Raw genomic sequence first — 21,336 nt, 5'->3', positions numbered from 1 at the left:
GTGCGATGCCTGCGCTGCCATGGCGGGCGAGGGCCGGATCCTGGCAGCCCCCAGCAGTAACGGGGGGGATTCCCTCACCCACGCAGGCCCATGACAAACCACGATCCACCCCGCCGCGGGATGATCTGCACGGCCGGTCATCATCCTCCTCCTCGCTGGAAGGAGTTGCCCTCCCGGCTTTCACACGCGGGGCGGCACGGCTGACAGTGCCCGATACGAATTTCAGAGTCTCTGGCTGGAGCTGGGGAGGGGAAGGATGAGCAGCAGCCGGGTACTGAAGAGCATCCTCAGGCATCCACGACTGCCGGGTTTTGGGCTCCGTGGGGTACCGCTGGCCGAGCTCAGCTCCCCGGGCTTCCCCGCTCCAAAGTCACGGGACTGAGTTCAAGGCAACCGTGAAATGCAGCATATTTAAGGCTTTTGCTTCTTAAATTAAAAAAAAAAAAAAAGGGGGAAGTTTTTTCAGATTCTGGTTTCCTGAGCGCGGTTGGGGATGGCCGGGGGCTCGGGCCGCTCTGCTCCCTGCCTAGGTGAAGGACCAGAGCTGGTAGAGGTCCGCTGGGTCGCAGGGAACCATCGCCGGGTGCTTCCCTCGTGCCGTCAAGCACGTACCGGAGGCTGGGTTTTTAATCAGCCGGTCCTGCCGAAAAATAGAGACGGCACCAGCTCAGAGATGCTGGTGGGATGAAGAAAGGACGCGACTGAAGAGAAGCGGCAGAGAAGCATCATCATGGGGGGGATGATGCCACCATCCCCTCGGGGGATTCCCGGGATGGAGATGCGTCTCCTCACCTGCGCCAGGTCCCACTCCTCGCTGGCTGGCACCCGGCTGGGCTTCCCTCTGTACTGGCAGTCGCCCAGCTCGGCCGAGCCCAAGCCCGCCCGCAGGCAGAGCTCCTTCCCGATGTTGTGCCGCAGCTCCCGCTGGCTCGTGTACTCAAAATACTGGGGGGCAAGACCAGAGAGGGGACGTCACGCTGCTGCGCCCTGAGAAAGTAACCCCCGGGGAAAAAATGGGGGGGCTGCAGGAGGAGGAAATGCCGGGGGTTGAGGGGTGCCCACCTGGTTGCCCCCCATCCCGTGGCAGGGGTACATGATGAGCGGTTTCCCACCATGGTTGTTCTCACCGACATCCAGGCAGCTCTTGGTGCCCTCATTTTTTATCTGCAGGGAGGGAGGGGGAAGAAAAAGGGGCAGGGGGGTGAGCTGGGCTCCAAGGTCCCGGGGTAGGGACCCACCTTGGGTTTGGGCTTTCCGGGGCATTCATTATCGCTGTGCAAACACAATCCCGGTACTAAGCACTGTGTCTGGGTCCCTCGTCCTTTCCAGGACACGAGGAACGCCCACACCAACACCTCCATCCCACCGAGTCAAAGGTGAGAGCCGCCCGGGACGAGATTTCAGGAAACAAAGGTGAATTAAAACCTGGACGGGAGCCAGCGCCCAGCTCTCGCCGCATCCAACGGCTGCTTTCACATCGCCCCGGCCGAGGAGGGTCGGACTCAGACCCCAACACCCGGCTCGGAAGAAAGGGGCTTTTTTTGACAACTCCATCCTTGGGGATGGAGCTGGCGCTCCACATCCTGCCCGTCCCCACTTCGGTTTTTCAAGTCCACCCTGTGCACGCCAATGCCGGCATTTCAGCTCTTTCACCCGATTTAACCCAATGCCACGTCCCTGGTCCCCCACCCCGTAACTTGCCCCAAACCAGCTCTGCTGGATTCCAGCTCTTTCACCATCAGCCAGAGCCTGAACCGGCCCCACCAGCCGGTGACGGACGCAGCTGCACCAAAACCCTCCGGCACGCTGGATTAAATGCAAAACCCCCAAACCCGACCTTTTGGGGACTTCACTGCCGTGGCTATTTCTAGCCAAGGACTGAGCCCAGTGGGATGCTCTGGGCACCCCCGTACTTACCGCTCCGCAAAAAGTTGGAGTCAGGTCGGGAACGAACATCTCCGGATAGATGGTCTGGAGGTACCAGGTGAAGTTCTTGCAGTGGAGCTGCTCCCTCAGCTTGCGCCGGTCTGTAATGTCACCATACGTCTTCTATCAACAAAGTCACGTGAGAAAATTAAACTAACCTCCGAAGCCAGCAAGGAAAAAACAAAAAATCCCTGCCAAGCTGGGGCTCAGAGCTGAGGGGTCCTCCTGGCTTTGCCATTGTCCGTCACAGCGTGCCCAGGACCGAGGCCGGTGATGGGGTCTTGCAAGACATCCCCGGTTCCTGGCGGGTACCCTCAGGCTCCGGCCACTCACCGAGAGGGCTGGCACATTTTGACATCACAGCACAACTTTTTGGTGTTGTGAAAAAAAAAAAATTGTTAAAAAAAATTTGAAAAATCGGTGTTTTTCTACTAGAAAACATTATGGCCAAATAGAAAAAAATAAAATATAGCTTTTTGGCTACATCTTTCCACCTGCATTTGCTTTCCCACCTCCAGGCTGAGCCCACCTCCTCCCTCTTCTCAGGCTTGAGCTCCCAGCAGGACCAGCACCCCCCGGGAAAACGAGAAGCCCGGTACCTCTCTGGCCATCTGCGCAGCTTGCTGGTTCCTCCTGTAGAAGATCTCCTTGTAGTCGTCCATCCAGACCTCAGCCAGGCGGACCTGGTTCCTGGAGATGACCTGGGTGCCCTTGGGGAAGGTGTGGGGGCTCTTGGAGCGGAAGACGTGACCCACGACGGAGCAAGGGATGATCTCGACTTGACCGCCGCACTGCCAGACCTACGGGCAGGCAAAGCCTGAGACGTGGGAGGTCCAGCCCCCCTGTGCCCCCCAACAAGGGGCATCCCTGAAGACACCCTTTGAAGATGGCACCGACCCATCCTTACCCTGAAGGACATTTCCACGTTCTCACCCCCCCAGATCTCCATCTGATCGTCGTAGGAGCCGATGTGCTCAAAGTAGGACCTGGAGATGGCAAAGAGGCCACCGGCAAAGGTCGGGGACCTACAGGGGAGGGAGAAGGGGAGCGAAATAGGGTTAAAATAAAAACAGAAAAGCAGAAGTCTGAGTTTTGGGGACATGATGGCCCTCACGGTGGGTGTGAGCACTTTGCAGCTGTGTCCCCCCATCTCCCTGCCCCATCCAGCTGTGCCCCAGATGTGGTGGCTTTGGTGGAGGGGCCGGACCCGGCTGCCAGGAGGGGATGGAGGCGGCGGTGGCAGCGTGACACCGAGGGGCCTCGCCGCCAGCTCTCGACTCAAAGCGAAAGGGGGATATTGTTACCAAAAACCTATTGCGGAAAAGAAGGGGGGAGATTAGAGCGCAGCGGCCGGCGCCCCATTCACTCCTCCGGCTTCTCTAATCTTTTCCATCTGATCTTTAGAAGAGGCTGGAACAGAAACTTGCTTTTATTCAGGAAAAATTTAAAAAAAAAAAAAAAGAAAAAAAAAGGTTCGCTGAGCTACTGTGTTCCTGCCGAGTGGAGATGAGACGCTGCTGGGAGCCAAGCCGCCGGCTCGTGGTAAAAGGGACCTTTATTGGGACGGGGACGTCTCCCGGGTGACCTCTGCACAAAGCCAGCCCTGCCGCCGGCCAGGGGACGGGATGCGGACGGGGCCAGGCAGGGTGTCCGGTATCTCCCAGTGGGAGCACCCGGCTTATTGTGGGGCACCGACAGAGAAGTGCAGCAGGAAAACCTGCTCAGGGTTCCTCTGCATGAAAATAAGGGGGTAAAAATAGGGGTTTTGGTGCAGTCTGATCCACAGGTGACAGATACTTGCTGCTGTGCCAGCGCAGGTGCCCACCCCGTGCCCAGGTAGCTGGGTATCCAAGAGCGAGAAGATACAAGACAGTGATTAAAACCTTAACGAGAGACTTTGCAGGAGCGGAGAGATGGCTGGAGGCAATTCTAAGGTGGTTTTGCAAAAGGTCCTTTATGGCTCCACATTCGCCAAACCCCAGGGCAGGTTTCTCCTCTGACAGTCCCATGGCTCTGACCATGCCTGAGCATCCTCTCCCGGGCACAAGCCACCCGAGATCCCTCAAGCCAAGCACCCTACAAGGGAAGCTCCACTGGGAGGGGACAGCATCACCTGCCCAGAGGCACCAAAACCAACAGGAAAACCCCAATTTGTTGGAAAAAGGAGCAAAAACAACTGGAGGAAGGGGCAGTTTCCCAGCACAGGGCACCCAGCTCTTTGCCACCCCTGGCCGTGCCTCCCTAAGCACCCCGCAGCAGCCATGCACGCTCAGCCCGTTCATTTTGCAGCCTTTGGGTCCAGACATGGCATTCCCAGGGTTCATCCAACCTTTCCTACCACCACACCAGCTCCAAAGCGGATAAAAATCCTTCCCTGCAATGGCTTACTTGATGGGGAAGGTCTCATCCTTCCTCCGCTGCCTCTCCCGGGGCGGGATGACCTCCCAGCCAAAAGTCAGGCTCCAGTCGAAGTTGCCCCGGCTGTGCTGTTTGCCATTCTGGACAGGCTTGGAGAACTCGAAGGTGTTGAGATCGATGGTGGCAATGTCGGGGCTTACGACGGCCGTGGGCTCTTCAGCGATGCGGGACAAGAGGGGCTCCAGCCAGCCGTGGAAGCACTCGCCTGGGACACAGGGAAGGGTTGGCCATTGAGTGGAGACGACTTCACCCCCCCCTCAGCTCCCTGGGGACCCCCGGGAGGTGGTGGGTACTCACAGTGGGCATCCAGGAAGGTCAGGACCTCCCCACTGGCCACGCTGGCCCCCAGCAGCCGCGCCGTGATCAGCCCTTTCCTCTCCTCCTGCCGCACGACTCGCACGATCTGGAGCTGCTCCACGTAGCGATCCAGGTCGTCCTTCAGGTAGTCTGGGGGGGCGGGAAAAGAGCAACCGGCTCCGTCAGAGGGGGAGATGCCGGTCCCTGCATCCCACCAGCCCCCCCCGCCACCCCCATCCCATCCCCACCCCTCGCAGGAGCTGCTGCTCAGACCCCGCACCCGGGTTCAGATCCGGCCGCCGGCTCAGGGAGACACGGAGCCTCCTTTCCCCCAAAATCCAAGAGGGTTTTTGGCGAAAGAAAGGGGGTTTTGCAAAGGAGCCGGCCACCTGCCCCCTCTAATCCTCCACCAAAGAGGGATTAGAGGAACGACAGGGTGAGGAGGTCTCGTGCCCTGCAGCTAAAGTGTCACCGGGATGGAGCAGACAAGCTGTCACCGAGGGAAGGGACAGCGGACAAGGTGTCACCCAGGGAAACTGGGATTTCTCTCCTTCCTTGGCAGATGCAGCCAAGCCAAAAGCTGGGAACGGCCAAATGAGAGCTGGGATGTCTGGAGACCCGTCCTGGGAAGGGACCCTAAGTCTCATGAGCTTCTGACCTATGTCCCCACCGCAGCGGGAGCCAAGCTCATGGGCAATAAACCTGCACCGCCCCGAGGTTTCTGCTCCTTGGGAGCCCGTGCAGATGCCGGGGGTGGAAAGGGAGCATTTATCTCTGGGACGAGGGCAAAGTCTGGTCCTCTCCAGCGCCCTGACACTGAACCACATCATTAATTTGCTCTGGGTGTAGCTAATGAGGATTGCAGCCTGGCAGGCAAGCCGGCTGGCAGACAAGGTTTTTGCAGGATGCAGGAGGAATGCCCGGTTTTTCTCCAGTGCTGGGTTAACAGCAGTGCCGGAGAAGGGAAAAACCCCGACGGCACTTCCAGGCGGATGCGAAACAATGTGGAAGAACTGTTGGATGCATCCCGGGCTGCTCAGAGACTTGGCAGGAGTCACTTCTCCTCCAAGTGGCTCGGAACCGCTGCTCCCGGGGATGGAAAGATGCTCGGCATCCCCCCGCATCCCGCCACAGCTCCCGCATCCCGCCACGGCTCCCACCCACCATCCGTGCTGGCATCGTCCACCAAGATGATCTCCTTCAGCAGCAGGGCCGGGGAGGTGTGCAGGACGCTGTACACCGTCCGCAGCAGCGTCGACCAAGCTTCGTTATGGAAGACGATGACGACGCTGGTGGTGGGCAGGGGGGGGCACCGCTTGAATTTCTGGTCGATGCACCTCCAAGAGAGAAAAACAGCAGTCTAAGCAAGATGGGGGGGGCACGACAGAGACAAAACACCCCTCGTCCCCCCCAAACCCCAGGGCAGGAGAGCAGCTCCCAGCCCCGGCGGCTCTCAGCTCGTCGCCGCTTTGATTTCAATTGATTTCTACCTCTCCCCGCGCCGCTGGTCGAGTGAATCACATTCCTACCGCCCGCCCGGCCCTGGTGTCCCCCCCATTGTCACCGCTACACCTGCTAAGCAAGGATAATCGCCTGCCGGCGTGGGGGGGACTGGTTTCCGCACCAGGGCTGGGTTTGTACCTCCTATTCAAGCCTTTTTTTCCACCCCAAAATGCCCCCCGCAAGCCTTCCCCAGCCCACCCCCGCCCCGAGCAGGCAGGGACTGGGGGGGCCACGCTTTAATCCGGCAGCCCACAGCCGGAGGGCAGGCAAGGAAATCTCTTGAGTTTACGCCGCTTCTTTCACCCCCCCCCACTGCAGCGGGGTCTGAGGCTGTTCCACTCGGCTAAGAAAAGAAAAAGTCCGATTACTGGAGCCGGCTGAAATAAAAGAGGGAGGGGAGGAAAAGGGGGGGAGATGCTGGAGCCACCCGGCCACAAGCAGGTACACGGAGGCACAAAGAGCCACCGCTGGCTTTTGCCCATTGCTGTTAAAAAACAACCCCAAGGGGACAAAAATTAGGGAAAAAAAAAAAATTATGTATTTTTTCAGCCCTCCCTCTGTTTGATCCCCTGCCAACGCTCGGTGACATCCCATCCCCAATCTGCTTTTATTTCCCCTTAAATTTCCCCGTCGAGTGAGCAAGCGGACCCGCGGGGCTCTTTGGGCAACAGCTCTTACTCCGGCGGGCGGCTGTCGGGTCCCAGCGCTCGCTGGAGGGAGATGCGGTCGCTGGCGAAGGCATTGAAGCAATGCTTCTCATAACCTCGCTCCTTCTCCTTCGTCTCCTCTGGTGTCCATCGATCCTTCTTGAAGGCTTTGCCATCGGCTCCGGGGCTGGCGGGGTCTTGGGGGGGTCTCTCCATCAGCGGCCGAAGCTCCGCCGCCGTGTAGACGCCGGGCAGGCAGGAGCGAGCGCCGGGCAGCGGTTCCTCCTGCCGAACCGGAGCTCTGATCTGCAGCTTCGGCATCGAGTCTCGGATGTTGTTGACCGCCCCCAGCATCAGGTCGAGGACTTGGTCCTTCCCCTGGACGATGTTCTTCAACCAGGGTTCCTCGCTCGGGTCCTTGTTCCCCACATCCTTCTGCAGGATGAAGAGGAAGATGATGAAGATGGCGCCTGCCAAAGCCACCTTCAAGGGGCTGTAGCGTCTTCGGAAGAGCCTCATTTCTTTTTCCTGTGTGGTTTCCAGAGGGTCCTCCCTGTTGTGACGGGTGTTTCAGGGACGTGGGGTCTCAGGGTGCTTCATGATGATCTGCTCTGCTCCACTAATCTGGGGAGAAGGAGAAAGACTTGCAGGTTAATTCACAGACTGGATGCACTTCGGGTGCATCCCCTTGATATTAATATAATATTAATTATATATTAATGCAAAGTTCGTTCCCTGCTATGGAGCAAGCGAGACCCCTGCAATCCTCTTCCCCCCAGCCCATAAATTCGCACTGAAAATAAAACACCAGGAAAAAGTAAGGTTCGAAAGATGCTGCGAGATGTGCTGGATCCGGCCACCACAAGCGTGGGACATCCCCAGCAGTTTCTCCTCTGACCGAGCCAGCTGCTGCAGCATCCCCCCCGCAACCTCCCCAGGCACGTGGGGAGCAGCGTAACGAAGCTAAAATAAAGCCGCAAAATTTGCTGAAATATTTTTGGCTGCCTGGAAAAAGCCTTTCTGTGGGTATTTTTCCTGCCTGCAGCGTCGCCGGGAAGGAAAACACGCGCAAGACCCTTCGGCGCTTCAGTTTTGGCTGAATTGGAGCAGCAGATTCAGCGTCCAGTGCCCTGCCCGGTGCGGCGGCCACCGAGAGCTCAGCACCGGCTGCAAAGCCTCTGCCAGGACCCGGTGAAAGCACCGTGACCGGCCGAGCTTTCCCACCACGAGCAAACCTCCCGCGGCTGCTCTTTGTGAGCCGCTGCCGCCGGAGCATGGACAAGCTCCGCGGGAGCCATTCACCGGCATCTCCTCCTCCTCCACTTCGGGGTCCCCCCTCCTCTTTTATTTCTTTTTTCCTTTTCTCTTTATTGCCTTGGAAATGGTGTGGCCCCGGAGTGGAGAAGGGCACCTGCCAGCAACTTCAAGGGCGAGGAAGCTTGGGCTAGTAAAGGAGGAGGGACGAGGCGGTCCCCGGGGTCACCGCTTTCAGTGCTGCGGGGATCAAAGCCGGCGGCCGGACCACGCTTCACTGCCAAGGGCACCCGTCCACAAGTCGCAGCGGGACCACGTGGCACCAGCCTCACGGAGGGAGGGTAAAAAAGCAGAATTAAAGAAAAAAAAAAATCCACCTCAATTTCTGCTCGTATTCAAGCAAAGATGCTCCCACCCCACTTGCGCCCCTGAGCCCCGATGCTTTTGTCGCACAGTGCAAGCTGCTGCCATGCAAGGAGGCGAGTGGCGAAGAGCAACCTGTTTTGGGGAGGAAAACCCTGTTTCCGCTGTCTCTGCATCTCTCTGAGAGTCTCCTTCCTGCCGTGTTGCTGTGACCACGTTAACGAAGCATGCTCGTTAGCCGTGCCATGCTAATAAACCCCGGGGCAGCACCCAGGCACGCAGGGAGAGGGCATGGGTTTGTGCACAACAGCGGCACTGCAGCTCCCAAGGGGGCTCCAACCCCAACCCCCCTCCCCGATCCCTTCCCAAAAAGGGCCAAAAAGCAAAATACCCCCCCCCCCCCCAAATTCCCCCCAAAAGCGCTGAGGTGGATTCTGCAACGAGCTGCGGCGTCAGCTCCTCGCACACTTGCGCTCTCCGCTACCAGCCCTGCAAACCCACGGGTTGATGCTGCTCCGTCCCATCCAGCCCATCCCGAAAATCTCATGTTGGGATGGGGCTCGCCCAGGAAAACCAAAGCTAAAATTATCCGGTGGAGCCCATCGGGTTCCGAAGAAGGGAAAAGGGGTTTTGGTGGGAATTTGGTAGCAGCCGGAGCATCCTCTGCAGCACGGGAGGGAGGAATCACAAGGAAAGGTGGAAACCGAGAGACGCTCCCCCAGCAGAGGGGAAACAAAAGGGGAAAATAAATAAAATAAAAGCAAATCAACACGGACACGCCACCGTGAGCAAACAGGGTGACCGCAGTCGACGTGGCCACGTGCTCCACGTGGCAGCAAGCCGGCGGCCACGATTGCAAATTCGGAAGCGGTCGGGATTGCAAAAAGCCAATAGCAGGAAGCGGGGTGCAATCCTGCATCACCCTGCAACCCCGCCACCGGCTGGCACGGGGGAAAAGCCGGTTTCGTTACCGGAGGTGCCAGAAAATGGTTGGCGCTCCTGGCGAGATTGGGCTCCTCACACCGGAGCATCGCGGCACAGCTCCGGTTTTAGGAACCGGTGACGCCGCGGGGTGCGAGGCGAAGGCGGGTGCCGGTTGGCATGAAGGGGGGTCCCGCGGGGCTCCCGCCGTCGAGCCGCTGGCCTCACCCCGGTTGGGATGAGCCCTCGGGGTCCTGGACCCGCTCCCGGTGATGGGGGGCCGGGAGCCCCAGAGACGGGCTGGGGGGCAGCTCTGCCCCGCCGGCGATGGGTGCGGCGTGTCCCGGGGGGGTTGGAGGCGGCCGGCCCCGGGCCGGCCCCTGCTCACACGGTGCGTGGAGCCACGCAGCCCCGGGGACCCGCTGGGCTGCCCCGGGGGGCTCTGTCCCGGGCCCCCCTTCCGTGGGGGGGCTCCGTCCCGGGACCCCAGACCCTTCCCCCGGGGGGGGGGGGGCACGGGATTCCGTCCCGGGACTCCCCGCCCCCCCCTTTCCCCGGCGAGGGGCTCCGCACCGGGACGCCCCCGCCCGCACTTCCCCCGGCGGGGGGGGAGGGGGAGCTGCGCACCGAGACCCCCCGGCTGCCCTTTCCCCCGGGGGACTCCGTCCGTGGACCCCCCCGGCTCCTTCCCCGAGGGGGCTCCGCATCAGCACCCCCGGACGGGGCCCCGCAGCGGGACCCCCCGGGCCCCCCTTCCGCGGGGAGGGGCCCCGCAGTGGGACCCCCAGGCCCCCTTCCCCTGGGAGGGGGCGGAGCTCCGTACCAGTGACCCCTCGGACCCCCCTTCCCCGGGGAGGGGGGGCTGCGTACCGGCCACCCCTTCCCCGGGAGGCTCCGGTACCGGCCCCTTCCCCAGTTCGCGCGGGCACGCCCGGTGCACAGGCTCTGCACCGGGACCGGAGCACCCGGCTCGCCCGGTCCCGGTCCCGGTCCTTCCCTTCCCTTCCCTGCCCTTCCCTGTCCTGTCCTGTCCGGCCCCGGCCCCGGTGCCAGCCCCCCCCTCACCGGGCTCACGGCGGCGGCGGGCGCGGGGCCGCAGGTGCCGTCCCGGCGGGGCGGGGGCGGGGCTGGCGCGCGGGCGGGGCGGGGCCGCCGCCACCACCTGCCACCGCCCCGGGCTACAGGTGCACGGGGCGGCGGCGCCGCCGCGGTCCTAGCGCCGCCCCCGGGGGAGCGCCGCCACCGTCCTAGCGCCGCCCGCCCGCCCTGCGCCGGCCTCCCGGGGGCGACGGCGGCCTGATGCCGGGGTACCGGCGGGGACAGGGGTCTATAGGGGCCGTGTGGGCTGGGCACGGGGGGTACCGTCAGTGGCAGGGGCCTATGGGGGCTATAGGGGCCTGTCACCGGCGGCACAGGGGGGTGACAGGGGCCTACAGTGGCCACAAGGGCCTGGCATTGGGGGTGCTGGGAGCCACAGGGTCCTATAGAGGCCATAAGGGCTACAGGGGCCTGGTACTGGAGGTGGTGGGAGCCACAGGGGCCTATAGAGGCCATAGGGGCATGACCCCAGGTGTGCTGGGGACCAGTAAAGACCTGGCACTGGGGGTGCTGCCAGGAGCTATAGCTCCTATACTGCCCGACTGCTGGGTGGTGGGGAGGGAGGCACTGGCACGCTGCAAAGGCCCTTCCTGCCTGCGCTCGTCCCTTAGTTTGTGCCACGTTTGTTGTTATGATTCTTATTTATTAATTATTCCGGGGGTGCTGGGGAGCCTCCTGAGCTTCCCGGCTCGGGGGCAGCGGTTCCCCGCCGTTGGGAGTTTGTTTACCGTCGGTTTTACCGGGATGCAATAATCGCTGATAATATTTTTTGTGAGCACACCGGTTGCTATAAATAGACAATCAACACGGGAACTTGCTAATTATTCCCATCCCTCTGGGTCACCCCTTAGTAGTCTGTATCTTCCTGTCGACCTGCTGATTGCACCAGCTTGCTGCTCTCCACCAGCACCCTGAGCCCACGCTTGGGGACGAGACCGTGATCCCCCCAGTGTGCAACGAGGCGGCAGCCCCAAATGGCCAGGCCCCCGCTCCGAGCACCCCGTTTCCCGCCGCCTCAAGACCCATGGTTAACACTAGATGGTGGTATCTTCATGAAGCTTCGGCCTGAGGATCAGCAACCGTTAGTCACAGCACAAAAACTCCCCGGAAAAGCCAGGTGAGATATTGGTGGCGTGAAAGAGCCGCTCAAAGCCCCTTCAGGGACGATGTGACAAGTACAAGGCCTTCGGCAAGGGATTCCTGCGCTCGCAAGGAAGGGCATGAGCAGCCCCCAAACCCCCGTGCACCCCAGGAGAGGCTGCGGTCGAGAAGCGCAGGAGGGCGACGGGGAAAACCCAGCGGCTTCTCCAGGATCCCGGAGGGACGAGCCCTGCGCAGGTTTTAATCACCCAGCTGAGGATTTTGCCTTGGCTCCTGCGCTGTACGGAGGATTTGGGGGATTTGACCTGAGGCAGAGTGAGTATTAATTTGGATTATTAGGATATTAGCTTGAATATTAGCTGCCTTACAGGGGATAAGTCAGGCAGGGCTCCAGGGCACTGCAGACGCATAAATACCCAGCAGCCTCCACGTTAAAGCACTAACGAGTCACTAGAGAAAGGCGGGGGGAAACTGAGTCACAGAAAAGGCACCTGCCTCACCTAGCGCGGCGCAGAGAGGAGCCAGCACTCACCCACCATGAGACCACCCGTGGCCTTCATGATCGTCTCGTGTGCTTTTCAGAGCTAAATTTAAACCCTGGGTTTGCACAGCAGCTGCCTGTAATTCACTGCTGCTTTGTTTCCTGCCTTGCCGCTGTGCAGAGGTTTCGCTCTTAGCACAAAACGTGAAGGGGAAATTCCCTACCCCAAAGTTTGCTGCTGCTGAACTTTTTTCAGTTGCGACTCGCCGAGCCCGATGTCGCGCCACGGCTGCCCGGCCGGGGGAAGGAGGGCCCCCCACCAGAGTAAGTGCGTTTCTGCGGAAAATGGAGCTTTTTTGGCTTCACGGGGTCCATGCCGGGTTGTGTCGTGGGGGACGGGGTGGGGACGGGCTTTTCGCTGCGTTAAACCAGCCCCGTTCGCCGGCACCGAGGGAGAACACAGCTGAAGGCAGGTCCTGCCCCTCCGAGTCACTCGGTGAACCCCCAGCGTCTGATTTCCCCAGGATTTCTGTGTTCTTGGATTGCTGCTTTTAATTGCAATTTGTGAAATGCTTTTCAGGTTATGTAGGAGATTAAAATCTCCTGGTGCACCGTCCTCCTAGTGTCACAAAAGTAATTTGGGGGAAATGAAGAAGCAGTTAACTACTGAAAAAACCAGCAGGGATCGTACAAAATCAATACAGGCTTGCTTGGGAGTGACAGCTCCAAATCACACACTTCTTAATAATTAATTGGCATAGTTATATATAGCTCTCAGACAAAATATATCCTCTTAATCTTTAATTCGATATGTGAGCTATGGCGTTAGCTGCTTTGGAGGGTGCAAAATGTTTATCCTTGGCTTTTAAGAATCAGGGGGACCCAAACAGCCGAAAATATGATGCAGTTACCATCACGGCTTGTTTGGGGTGTGAGAAGTGCAGAAATACCTGCACTGGAAGTGAACCTTACCATTTTGTCTGCAGTTTTCCTTGCGCCGGGTGCGTTTCCTTCAGGCCGGTCGGGATTTCTGCCCTTCGCTCCTACCGGGGAATCCACATCGCCCCGAGCGTCAGACGAGGCTCCATCAAACCGATCAGCCAAGCCCCTGATTACAGAGCTGGAGCTTAAATTTGCAGCGCTGAGCAACAGCGAACCTGGAAAATATGACAGGAAGCAAAGCCGATTTGCATATTTATGCTAATCAAGATTACACGAATCTTTCAAATTAAAACGTACTTTGCAGATGGCTTGCAGATTTGTATCGAGCTTTGGTTTTATTTATTATCTTTTAGACTTGTAATAATTGGTGCAATATGGTAAAAGTGGAAAGTCTAATCCACAATACAGCTGTTAAAGCAAAGAGAAATGTGTTGAACACAATGCAGAGAGATTTTTCTTTGTAGTAAAAATATTTGGTTAACGCATACCGTGTGGGTATGAGCTAGATTTTCATTTGCAGGGTATTTTTGCGACGCTCAGGGCTGAGCATCTCAAGAAAGGGGAATTGTGCTCCCGTGCTTGGTCATCGTTCCCCATTTGGGTTTGTTGTTGGGAGTTTGCTTGCTCTCACACCACTGCACAAAAAATTAGATCCCTTGGTACTAAATGAATGGGAAATGAAACTTTTTCCAGGTAGATTTTTCAATAAATGGGACTTTTTGGTTGTTTGGAGCTGAGCTTGTGGCAGCTGTGGGCTGAGAGGTGGAAAAGCCCAGCTTGGCCGTTCAGTTATCCCCTGACTTGGACAGAATCACTTCCGTTTTCAGTTTTTTTCTGTGTAAATTTTAAGAGAACTGGGAGTGCTTCTTTCTTTGCAGTCCCGCGCGCATGAGCTCATGATCCTGCAGCACGACCAAGCCTGGTCCTCCCCATCCCACCAGCTCAGGGTAACCTCCGCGGCTCCTCGCTGCCTTAGGATAACACACAGCCCATCATTTCCTCTTGCTTTTCTCCTGATCAGGCATGATGGAGATGGAAGAAATATTCCTCCAGCTCTGTGAGGAGGTCGCCAGGCTGCAGGATCTGTGCGTCAAGCAGGGCAAGCTCCTCCAGAAGCTGACCGCCAGGAAGGGACCCGTCCTCGGTAAGCAGCGGGGCCGGGAAGGATACACCGAAACTGCAGATCGGGCTGACAAGTGTAATTTGAACGTTTGTCCTGATGCCGGCAAGAAGTTTGCCGTGGAAAGTGGGGGTAATGTGAAGCTGGTTTAAGGCAGAAACGTGTTCTGCAACCCGTGCTGGCTGTTGTGGCTTTTTGGCTTCGCCTTCTCCATCAAACATGGAGTAACATGTGCGTGTGTCTGCTTAGAGTCATGTTAAAACCACCGCAGGCGTGCCGCTGCTTATTCACACGTCTTGCCGCTGGGGAGAGAGGGAAGGAGCGTGGAGTAGATGGTACCCGTTGCGTAGAGTGGTTTTAGGAAGCAGGGGTGGCAGTGGAGCCTCCACAGCCTGGAAACCGCTCGGGGAAATCTTCTCCCCCTCCCCAGCAGCCTGCCTGGTTTTCCAAGAAACCTTCTCCTGGTCCCCCGGCCGTGGTCCATGCACTCGTCTGTCCCCCCCAAGCAGTCACATCACTCCTGCAGGGTTTTGCATGTTGTTCCTGACCTTAAAGGGTGTTTTCTGTGGTCAGGAGGGATTTGCTCTGGCAAACTGCTGCCATGTGCCGTGAAACCAGCAGCCTCGTGTGCTCCCCGCCCCTATGCTCGCCTCCTTTCCCTGCAGCTCTGCTGTCTGTGTGTCCTTCCTGGGGCTGGTGCGCAAATAAATGTCTCCAACAGGACCTAAACCAAAGCCATTACTGGGATCAGCCTGGCTTTTGGGGATGCAGCGATCTCTCAACGTCTCCTAAGGTAGCTAATATTCCTCTGCCTCTCAGCCCTCTCTGGCTGTCCTCGGATGCCCTTTCTTCACTGATCCAGCCTCATATTTAATCGAGCGATGGGGACAAACGAGCTTTGCTGGCAAGGAGGGTATCGCCCAGTTGTTTTGCAAGTGCAAAAGGGGAATGAGGCAATGGGAAGGCAAAACACAAATGCCGTTAAAGTCCCAGGAATGACCGTTCTGGCTTGTTTTCTTTCAAAGATATCCCCGTGTCGCTGCCAATCCAGTGCACGGAGGATATGGTCACGGAGGAAGAGGAAAGGCCACCGGACAGCCACCAGAAATGCTCAGAGGCCCCGGCATCTGCTGCCTCCAACCCGGCGGGCTCTGCCTATCCCCTGGTGCAGCTGCACGCTGCCGACGTGCAGCCCGGCTTCGACGGCAAGTACCTGCCAAGCCCCGTGGATGGCAGCGTCTTCGGTGGTGGAACTGGAGGAGCGGCTCTTGCCGTAGCTTTTGGCAGCAACAAGGCAGAGAGGAGCGAGAAGGTGGATGTAGACACGTGGCTGAAAACCTGTAGGATGCTTCCTACAGCGAAAACCCCCAAGGAAGAAGTGAGAGCTTGCTGCAGCCCGCAGGAGTTGGCAGTGCCAAACCCAGCTGTCGTGGACTCCTTCCTGACTCTTCCGGACCTCTATGAAGCCCCGGAGGCCCTTCAGAGGGCAGATGCTCCCAGCGAAAGTGCTGAGGCTAAAGTCCCGGTAGAGATCCGAGGACCTGTGAAGGTAAATTGTGAAGCCGATGGGGATTTTTGTCTGGGACTTTTGCGTGCTCTTCCCAGCATAGCGGCATCTGCCAGTCTTCAGCATCCTCTCCATCAGTCCTGCTGTGACACATGGGAAGCTGTGGCAGAGTGGAGGTTTAGGGTTATGTCCTGAAAAAGTCTCTAGGCACCCAATTCTCCGGTTCCCAGGGGAATTAGGTACATAAAAGCCTCTGGGATCTGGCTGCCAAGCAGCACCCGATGCACTTTGGGAGAAGTCCCTCCCGTGATCCTTTCTGAGGCATTGAGGAACCCCTGAAGCAGTCGATTCCGTCTTGGAGGGATAAACTGTATCGACCTCCTTTGGATCTGCAAATTAAATGAGCTTTTAAATATTTCCTTTATTCTTTCTGATTTTTACACCCCCAAAAGGATGATTTCTAAAGACATCCTAAACTCGGGCCCCTCAGTCCTCCTGGTAAGCCTTCCCAATGTGTGTTATGGATGGGACACCAACCCTGGACTTACCGGCGGGGGTCCCTATAATGCCAAGCCCATTTTCTTTCATTCCTTCTTCCAAATGAGGCCCTTAAAAATTATTTCATGACTGCCATGGCTACGTATTCATGGGGAAAGCTATTGATTTTCAGCCTGGGCTATATTTAGAAGCTAGTTTCTTTTTAAGAAGAAGGAGAAGAAAGAAAGGAGTGGAAGCGGTGTCTGTCTGGTAAAGTCCTAATGTGCCTTATCAGCACTTAAATGATAATGGCACAAAAAGGAAATTACAAATGCGCTCCAGTTTGCTTCTTACAAAAGCACTTTTCTCATGTTCTGGCTTGGATAGTGATTGTAGCTGCTGAGGGATAAGCGATGGGTGATGGGGGATGCTCAGGTGCCATACGGAGACAGGATCCTCTGGTGAATTTTGGCAAGGATGGAGTGAGGGGGGACTCAGACTCCAGCACGGGGGAGCAGCCCTTAGCCCAGCCTTTCTGCGGCCACAAAAACGGGGTGTCTGCTCTTGGAGGCTGCGCTTTGGCGTGGCAGACCCCGGGATGGAGGCTGGACGCAGCTGGGGGCTTGAAAAGAGGCTGCCTCTGCTGTTCCCACTGACCGCTTTTCTCCTTCGCTCCTCGCAGACATCCTGGACGCCAGGCTGGATGCTGGAGGATGGTACGCTCGGGCAAGGCGCCGTCCTCTCCTCCGAGGATGCTCAGGCTTGTGACATTTGACAGGAGATTTTCCCATCGGACGTGGCGGGCCAAGCAGACTATTTAAAGCACGTCTTAGCCCATATGAAGTAGGACTTGTCTTCACGATCAGAAATCTGCATATTTGCACCTTGACCAACCTGACGGTCTCTGGACCTTCACAAGATTGGTCTGCTGGCTTTGATTGGGACCAGCTCAGGCAGCAGTGCTCTTCTGTGTAATCCAATGTGCTCCCGAACTTGGTCCCTGATGCACTGCTTGATGGGCCGGTTGAGGGCTCTGGGTGTGTTTTGGCTTGTTGAGCTTCGTGGATATCAAAGCTGCTTCTGTCCTAGGGTCTGGACGTGTGTGGGCCTGGGCAGGGGAGCTGTAACTCGATAGGAAGTGGAAATTTTTCAAACTTCACCTTTAACTGGGTGGAAATGAATTTTCCATAAATAGTTAGGGATGTTTGAAAAGTCACATTGGCTTTTGCCAAGAACATGGAAGGCTGGGTGGGAGAATCACAAGGTTTTCACGGTCACTAAACCTGAATTGGCCTTTTGAGAGGGGCTCAGCGGCGTGATGGCACAGACTGGATTGCACCTTCCAAGTGTGTTACGGGCATAACTCACTTGTTCTCACTCCTATTAAAACCTCATCAGCTCCAGCTCAGTGACTTATGGGAGTTTAATTGATCCCTCTCCAGGTGGGAAGAGGCTTATCAGCACCCGCTGGCATGGGGTCGGCTCCTGGCTCGGGTCCTGCTGTGTTTAGAGAGCAGCGGAGCAGAAAGGGGCTCCTCAGGCGCAGGGATGTGACCGACACGCGTGTTATTGTCCCGTCTTTCTATTTAGTCTCTTGGGGAAAACGTCTTTTGAAGGAACGGCTCTGGGAGGCGGTGAGTGGCTGTGACTGGGGGATGCAGAGGGTGCAGCTTCTGGTCCTGCGGCTGGTTCTTCACCAGAGCCCGGGTGAACCTGGCTGGGCTGTGGTTTGCCCTCAAGCAAGGGTTTGATCTTGCCCTGTATAATAGGAGCAAGTAATTGCATGTGAGCGTGTCATCCATGCGGCCAGAATTAAGATTATATTCGTTCATTAACAGCACCTGTAGTTTGAGTGTTATATAGCACCCTCCGTCAGTGGCTCTCCATGCGTTTTGCAAAGGAATTCACCCGCAGAGGTAGGGAAACTGAGGCACAAAGCACAGATTAGCTCCAAATCCCCAAATAGGCCTTTTTTTTTTTTTTTTGGAAAAACCTTATCTCAGGCCTTTGTGTTTTGCAAGTTGCTCCTGAAAGGAATTTAGTATCCCATGTTTGAGGCAACTTGCATTGAAATCAATAGCCAGATTCTCCTCTACTTCCACGGATCAGGACTAATTGCGATCTCCAGCTCCAACATCTCATCGTTAGCAGCGCAGATAATAGTCATGAGTCAAGTCTCTTCCCAGAAATGGAGCCGCAGTTATGAATTTGCTGTGACCGCGGCGGAGCTGATGACAAACATCTGTGTGTCCCGAGGATCTTGTCCTTTCAGACAAGACGTGCACGGGGCAGGGCGCCAGGTTGACAGCACTGTGGTCCTTGGCTAACCCGGGCTTCGCGGGGGGCGAAGCCATCTCTCCGAGAACCGTTTTCCAAGACAAATCCTACAACTTCTTTCTTTAGAGCCACAGCTTTGAGCTGGGTTTCTCCATTCGCGTGGATGTTCTGCCCTGGGCAGAATCAGGACCTTTATTTCACTGAAGGTCAAAGTGGGTTTTCTCAACGTCATGGTGCAACTTTCCCACTAGCGTCTCCTGCTCCAAGTTTCCTCCTGTGGCTCCTCAAATTAAGTAGGCGGTGGGATGATTTTACAGTGTTTTGTGCTCTTCTATAGGGCCTGGAAGAAAATATCATTTCCCAGCGTGCTGAGTTACTGGAAGCACCAGATCAGAAAGCGAGCTGGAGCAAGAAAAACCGGAAATTTATTTGGTATAAAATTGTAACAGCCATCCAGAATTCGCCAGAAGGAAGAAAACCAGCCTGGTTCTTCTTGCTTTGAGAGCACGTCCGGTAAATTTAATTTAAAAATCGCAAGCACAGATGGCTTTTCTCAAGAGTCAAAGCAACCGTGGCGCAGCGCTGGTTTCGATGAGTGGCCGTGCCGAGGCAGCTGCGCTCTATGAGGCACCGTAATGCCCCAAATGATGTGAAAAATCACACCGGGCGTGTTTGGGGTCACCCGTGATGAAATTTTGGCCTGATGCTCCGTCCCTGGTGACTCGGGATGGTCGAGCAGTTGAAGTTCAACAAACTAACTTCACTGCTTGGCCTTTCTCAACGTGCTTCGTTATATTTTTAGATGTCGCGTTGTACGGTGCAATTAGTCACCCCCTTCCCAGCCAGATGGTCCACAATGACACAGGAGCTTCTTTTTTTAATCCAGCACTTTCCATTGGCATGAACGTGCCTCTGCTTCCTAAATAACCTTAAGTATAGGGTGCTTGTCTTAACTGCGGAGAGTGGGTGGCATGTTATTGTTTTTGCCCAGGTTCGGCTCACCGGTGGGTGTCTTTTTGGAAAAGGCAGGAGCTGGGTGAGGGCAGTTTCCCGTAACGAGAAATTGGAAAATCAAGACTGGATTAAACCTGCTTTAATTCTTGCTGCTGGGCGTATGCGTCGGGCAAACACAGGAATATGTGTGTCCTCCCTCGGCTCTTGTTTTCAAACCAAGGCTTGAAAAAGCTGGAGCCAGCAGTAACGCTCCTAGTGAAAACCAAGCCAGCAAAAATGCAGCTGAAAACCAGATTTGGGTGGAAAATGTTCAGTTGTTGAGTTTTCTAATTAAGGAGCCTGGGATATAGTGAGGGAGAAGGGGCTGCCCAGGCGCTGGGGGGAGCGTGGGTGTCCTGACGATGTGCACACACCCACGCACACGCGTGTGCACACGCGCGTGCACACGCACCTGCACGCAAGTTCTCTGCACCAAACCCTGTACGAACGTCCCCAAACTCCAATATCAGACTCTTTCGGGGCCACATTTTCAGAGGAGCCAAAAGAAACGGGGGTCCCACGGGGCAGGAGGGGGAGATTTAATCCCTCTAATGGGAGAGTGATGAAAAATTTAAATTTTCTGCAGCAAGAACAGTATTTCTCAAAGGAAAAACTCTCTCTGACTACTGTGGTTGTCCCCAGTCCCTTGATCGTTCCGGGAACTGTCATCGGAAATAAGGGAAAGGGAGATCATCTCCCCCCTCCACCTGCAACAGGAACCCATCTGTGCCACCAGCAAGGATGGGAAATCGCTAATGGCTCTGTTAATTAATAACTGACCCTCTATTTTCATCTCCCATTAATGGAAGAGAAATGTTTCGTGATCCCGTTGTGTTTGGACCTGAGCTCAAGGAGGCTGAAACTGGAAGATGGAGCAAAGGATTTGAAGCAATTCAATAATTTTCAAGTATTGTTTTCAGAAGAGTTTTAGCTGACAGTAATATCTTGGGCCGGTGGTTTTGGGAGGGGATTTTACATTTCATTTAAGATTTTTGCCAAAGACCTTTCTTGGGGGAAAAACGGGCAACTGGAGCTAGTGGGAAGGGCTACGGGGACGATTGCCGCAGCGGGGCGAGCCCTGCTGCTGGTCCCCTATGTGAGTGATTGAAGGGCTTTTTTGAGCTCAGTTTCTCTTGAAAATATTAAATGCTTTTGGGGTTGTAAAGGACACAAAATTGGAGCGGCCGAGCCCGTCCAGAGCCCTCAACCGCTCGAGGCACAGCAGCGTTTCAAGTGTTTGCCAAGACTTTTGTAAAATGCCCGTTGGAGGGGGAAACATCCATTCCCCGCCCCGTTTCCGCCCCGTTCCTGCTGGGGCAACGGGGTCTTTGGGGGAGCAAAGAGCTGGGGTGTGGGGTGTGGGGGGCCGCGCTGGCGGCAGCTCGGGGTGCTGGGTTGGGTGGGAGGATGCTAGGGAGGCCAGGGGGGATGCTGGAGGGGAGCTGGGGGGGATGCTGGGGGGGATCAGGGGGGATGCTGGAGAGGAGATGGGGGATGCTGGGGGGGGGATCGGGGGATGCTGGGGGATCAGGAGGGATGCTGGGGGGATCAGGGGGATGCTGGAGGAGGCCAGGGGGATGCTGGAGGAGAGCTGGGGGGATGCTGGGGGGATCAAGGGGTGATGCTGGGGGATCAGGGTGATGCTGCGGGGTGATGCTGGAGGGGATCAAGGGGTGCTGCTGAAGGGGATCAGGGTGATGCTGGGGGGATCAAGGGGTGATGCTGGGGGATCAGGGGTGATGCTGGGGGGTGATGCTGGAGGGGGATTGGGGGGTGATGCTGGAGGGGGCCACTGCGATGCTGGAGGGGAGCAGGGAGGGGGGGATGCTGGAGGAGGCCGGGGGGGAAGATGCTGGTGGGGGCCCCGGGGGGCGACCTGCCGAAGCGGGGCCGCAGGACCCTCGCCGGGCGCTGCCCCCCAGCCCCCCCGGCCCCCCGGCCTTGCCTCCTCCCTCCGCCCGCCGCCTCCTCCCGGCCCTGGGCGGGGTTTGGCCCCGGCTCCGGGAGATGG

General features: G+C 57.0%; 1 protein-coding gene across 1 annotated transcript; it reads right to left on the bottom strand.

Moving 5' to 3' along the window:
* Positions 1–526: 526 nt before the first annotated feature.
* GALNT6 (polypeptide N-acetylgalactosaminyltransferase 6) lies at positions 527–7,310 on the bottom strand. The gene is made up of 10 exons (XM_072847281.1): positions 6,823–7,310; positions 5,806–5,978; positions 4,642–4,791; positions 4,315–4,549; positions 2,834–2,951; positions 2,526–2,726; positions 1,918–2,049; positions 1,063–1,164; positions 793–945; positions 527–640 (listed from the first exon to the last, which is right to left on the bottom strand). Exons 1-10 carry the CDS (start codon positions 7,308–7,310, stop codon positions 527–529), a joined length of 1,866 nt encoding a protein of 621 aa, XP_072703382.1.
* Between the last annotated feature and the right edge of the window lie 14,026 nt (positions 7,311–21,336).

Source organism: Ciconia boyciana, chromosome 27, assembly GCF_034638445.1.
Source record: "Ciconia boyciana chromosome 27, ASM3463844v1, whole genome shotgun sequence".
NCBI classification, from domain to species: Eukaryota; Metazoa; Chordata; class Aves; order Ciconiiformes; family Ciconiidae; genus Ciconia; species Ciconia boyciana.
Note: the sequence above shows the minus strand (reverse complement) of the source record. Positions and strands in the feature narration are given on the sequence as shown.

Coding starts and splice junctions, on each gene's coding strand:
- GALNT6 (XM_072847281.1), bottom strand. CDS start 7,310: ATGAGGCTCTTCCGAAGACGCTACAGCCCCTTGAAGGTGGCTTTGGCA. Junction 4,550..4,641: donor GACCTTCCTGGATGCCCACT/GTGAGTACCCAC, acceptor CCTGTGTCCCAG/GCGAGTGCTTCCACGGCTGG. Junction 1,165..1,917: donor CTCCAACTTTTTGCGGAGCG/GTAAGTACGGGG, acceptor CCCTCCCTGCAG/ATAAAAAATGAGGGCACCAA.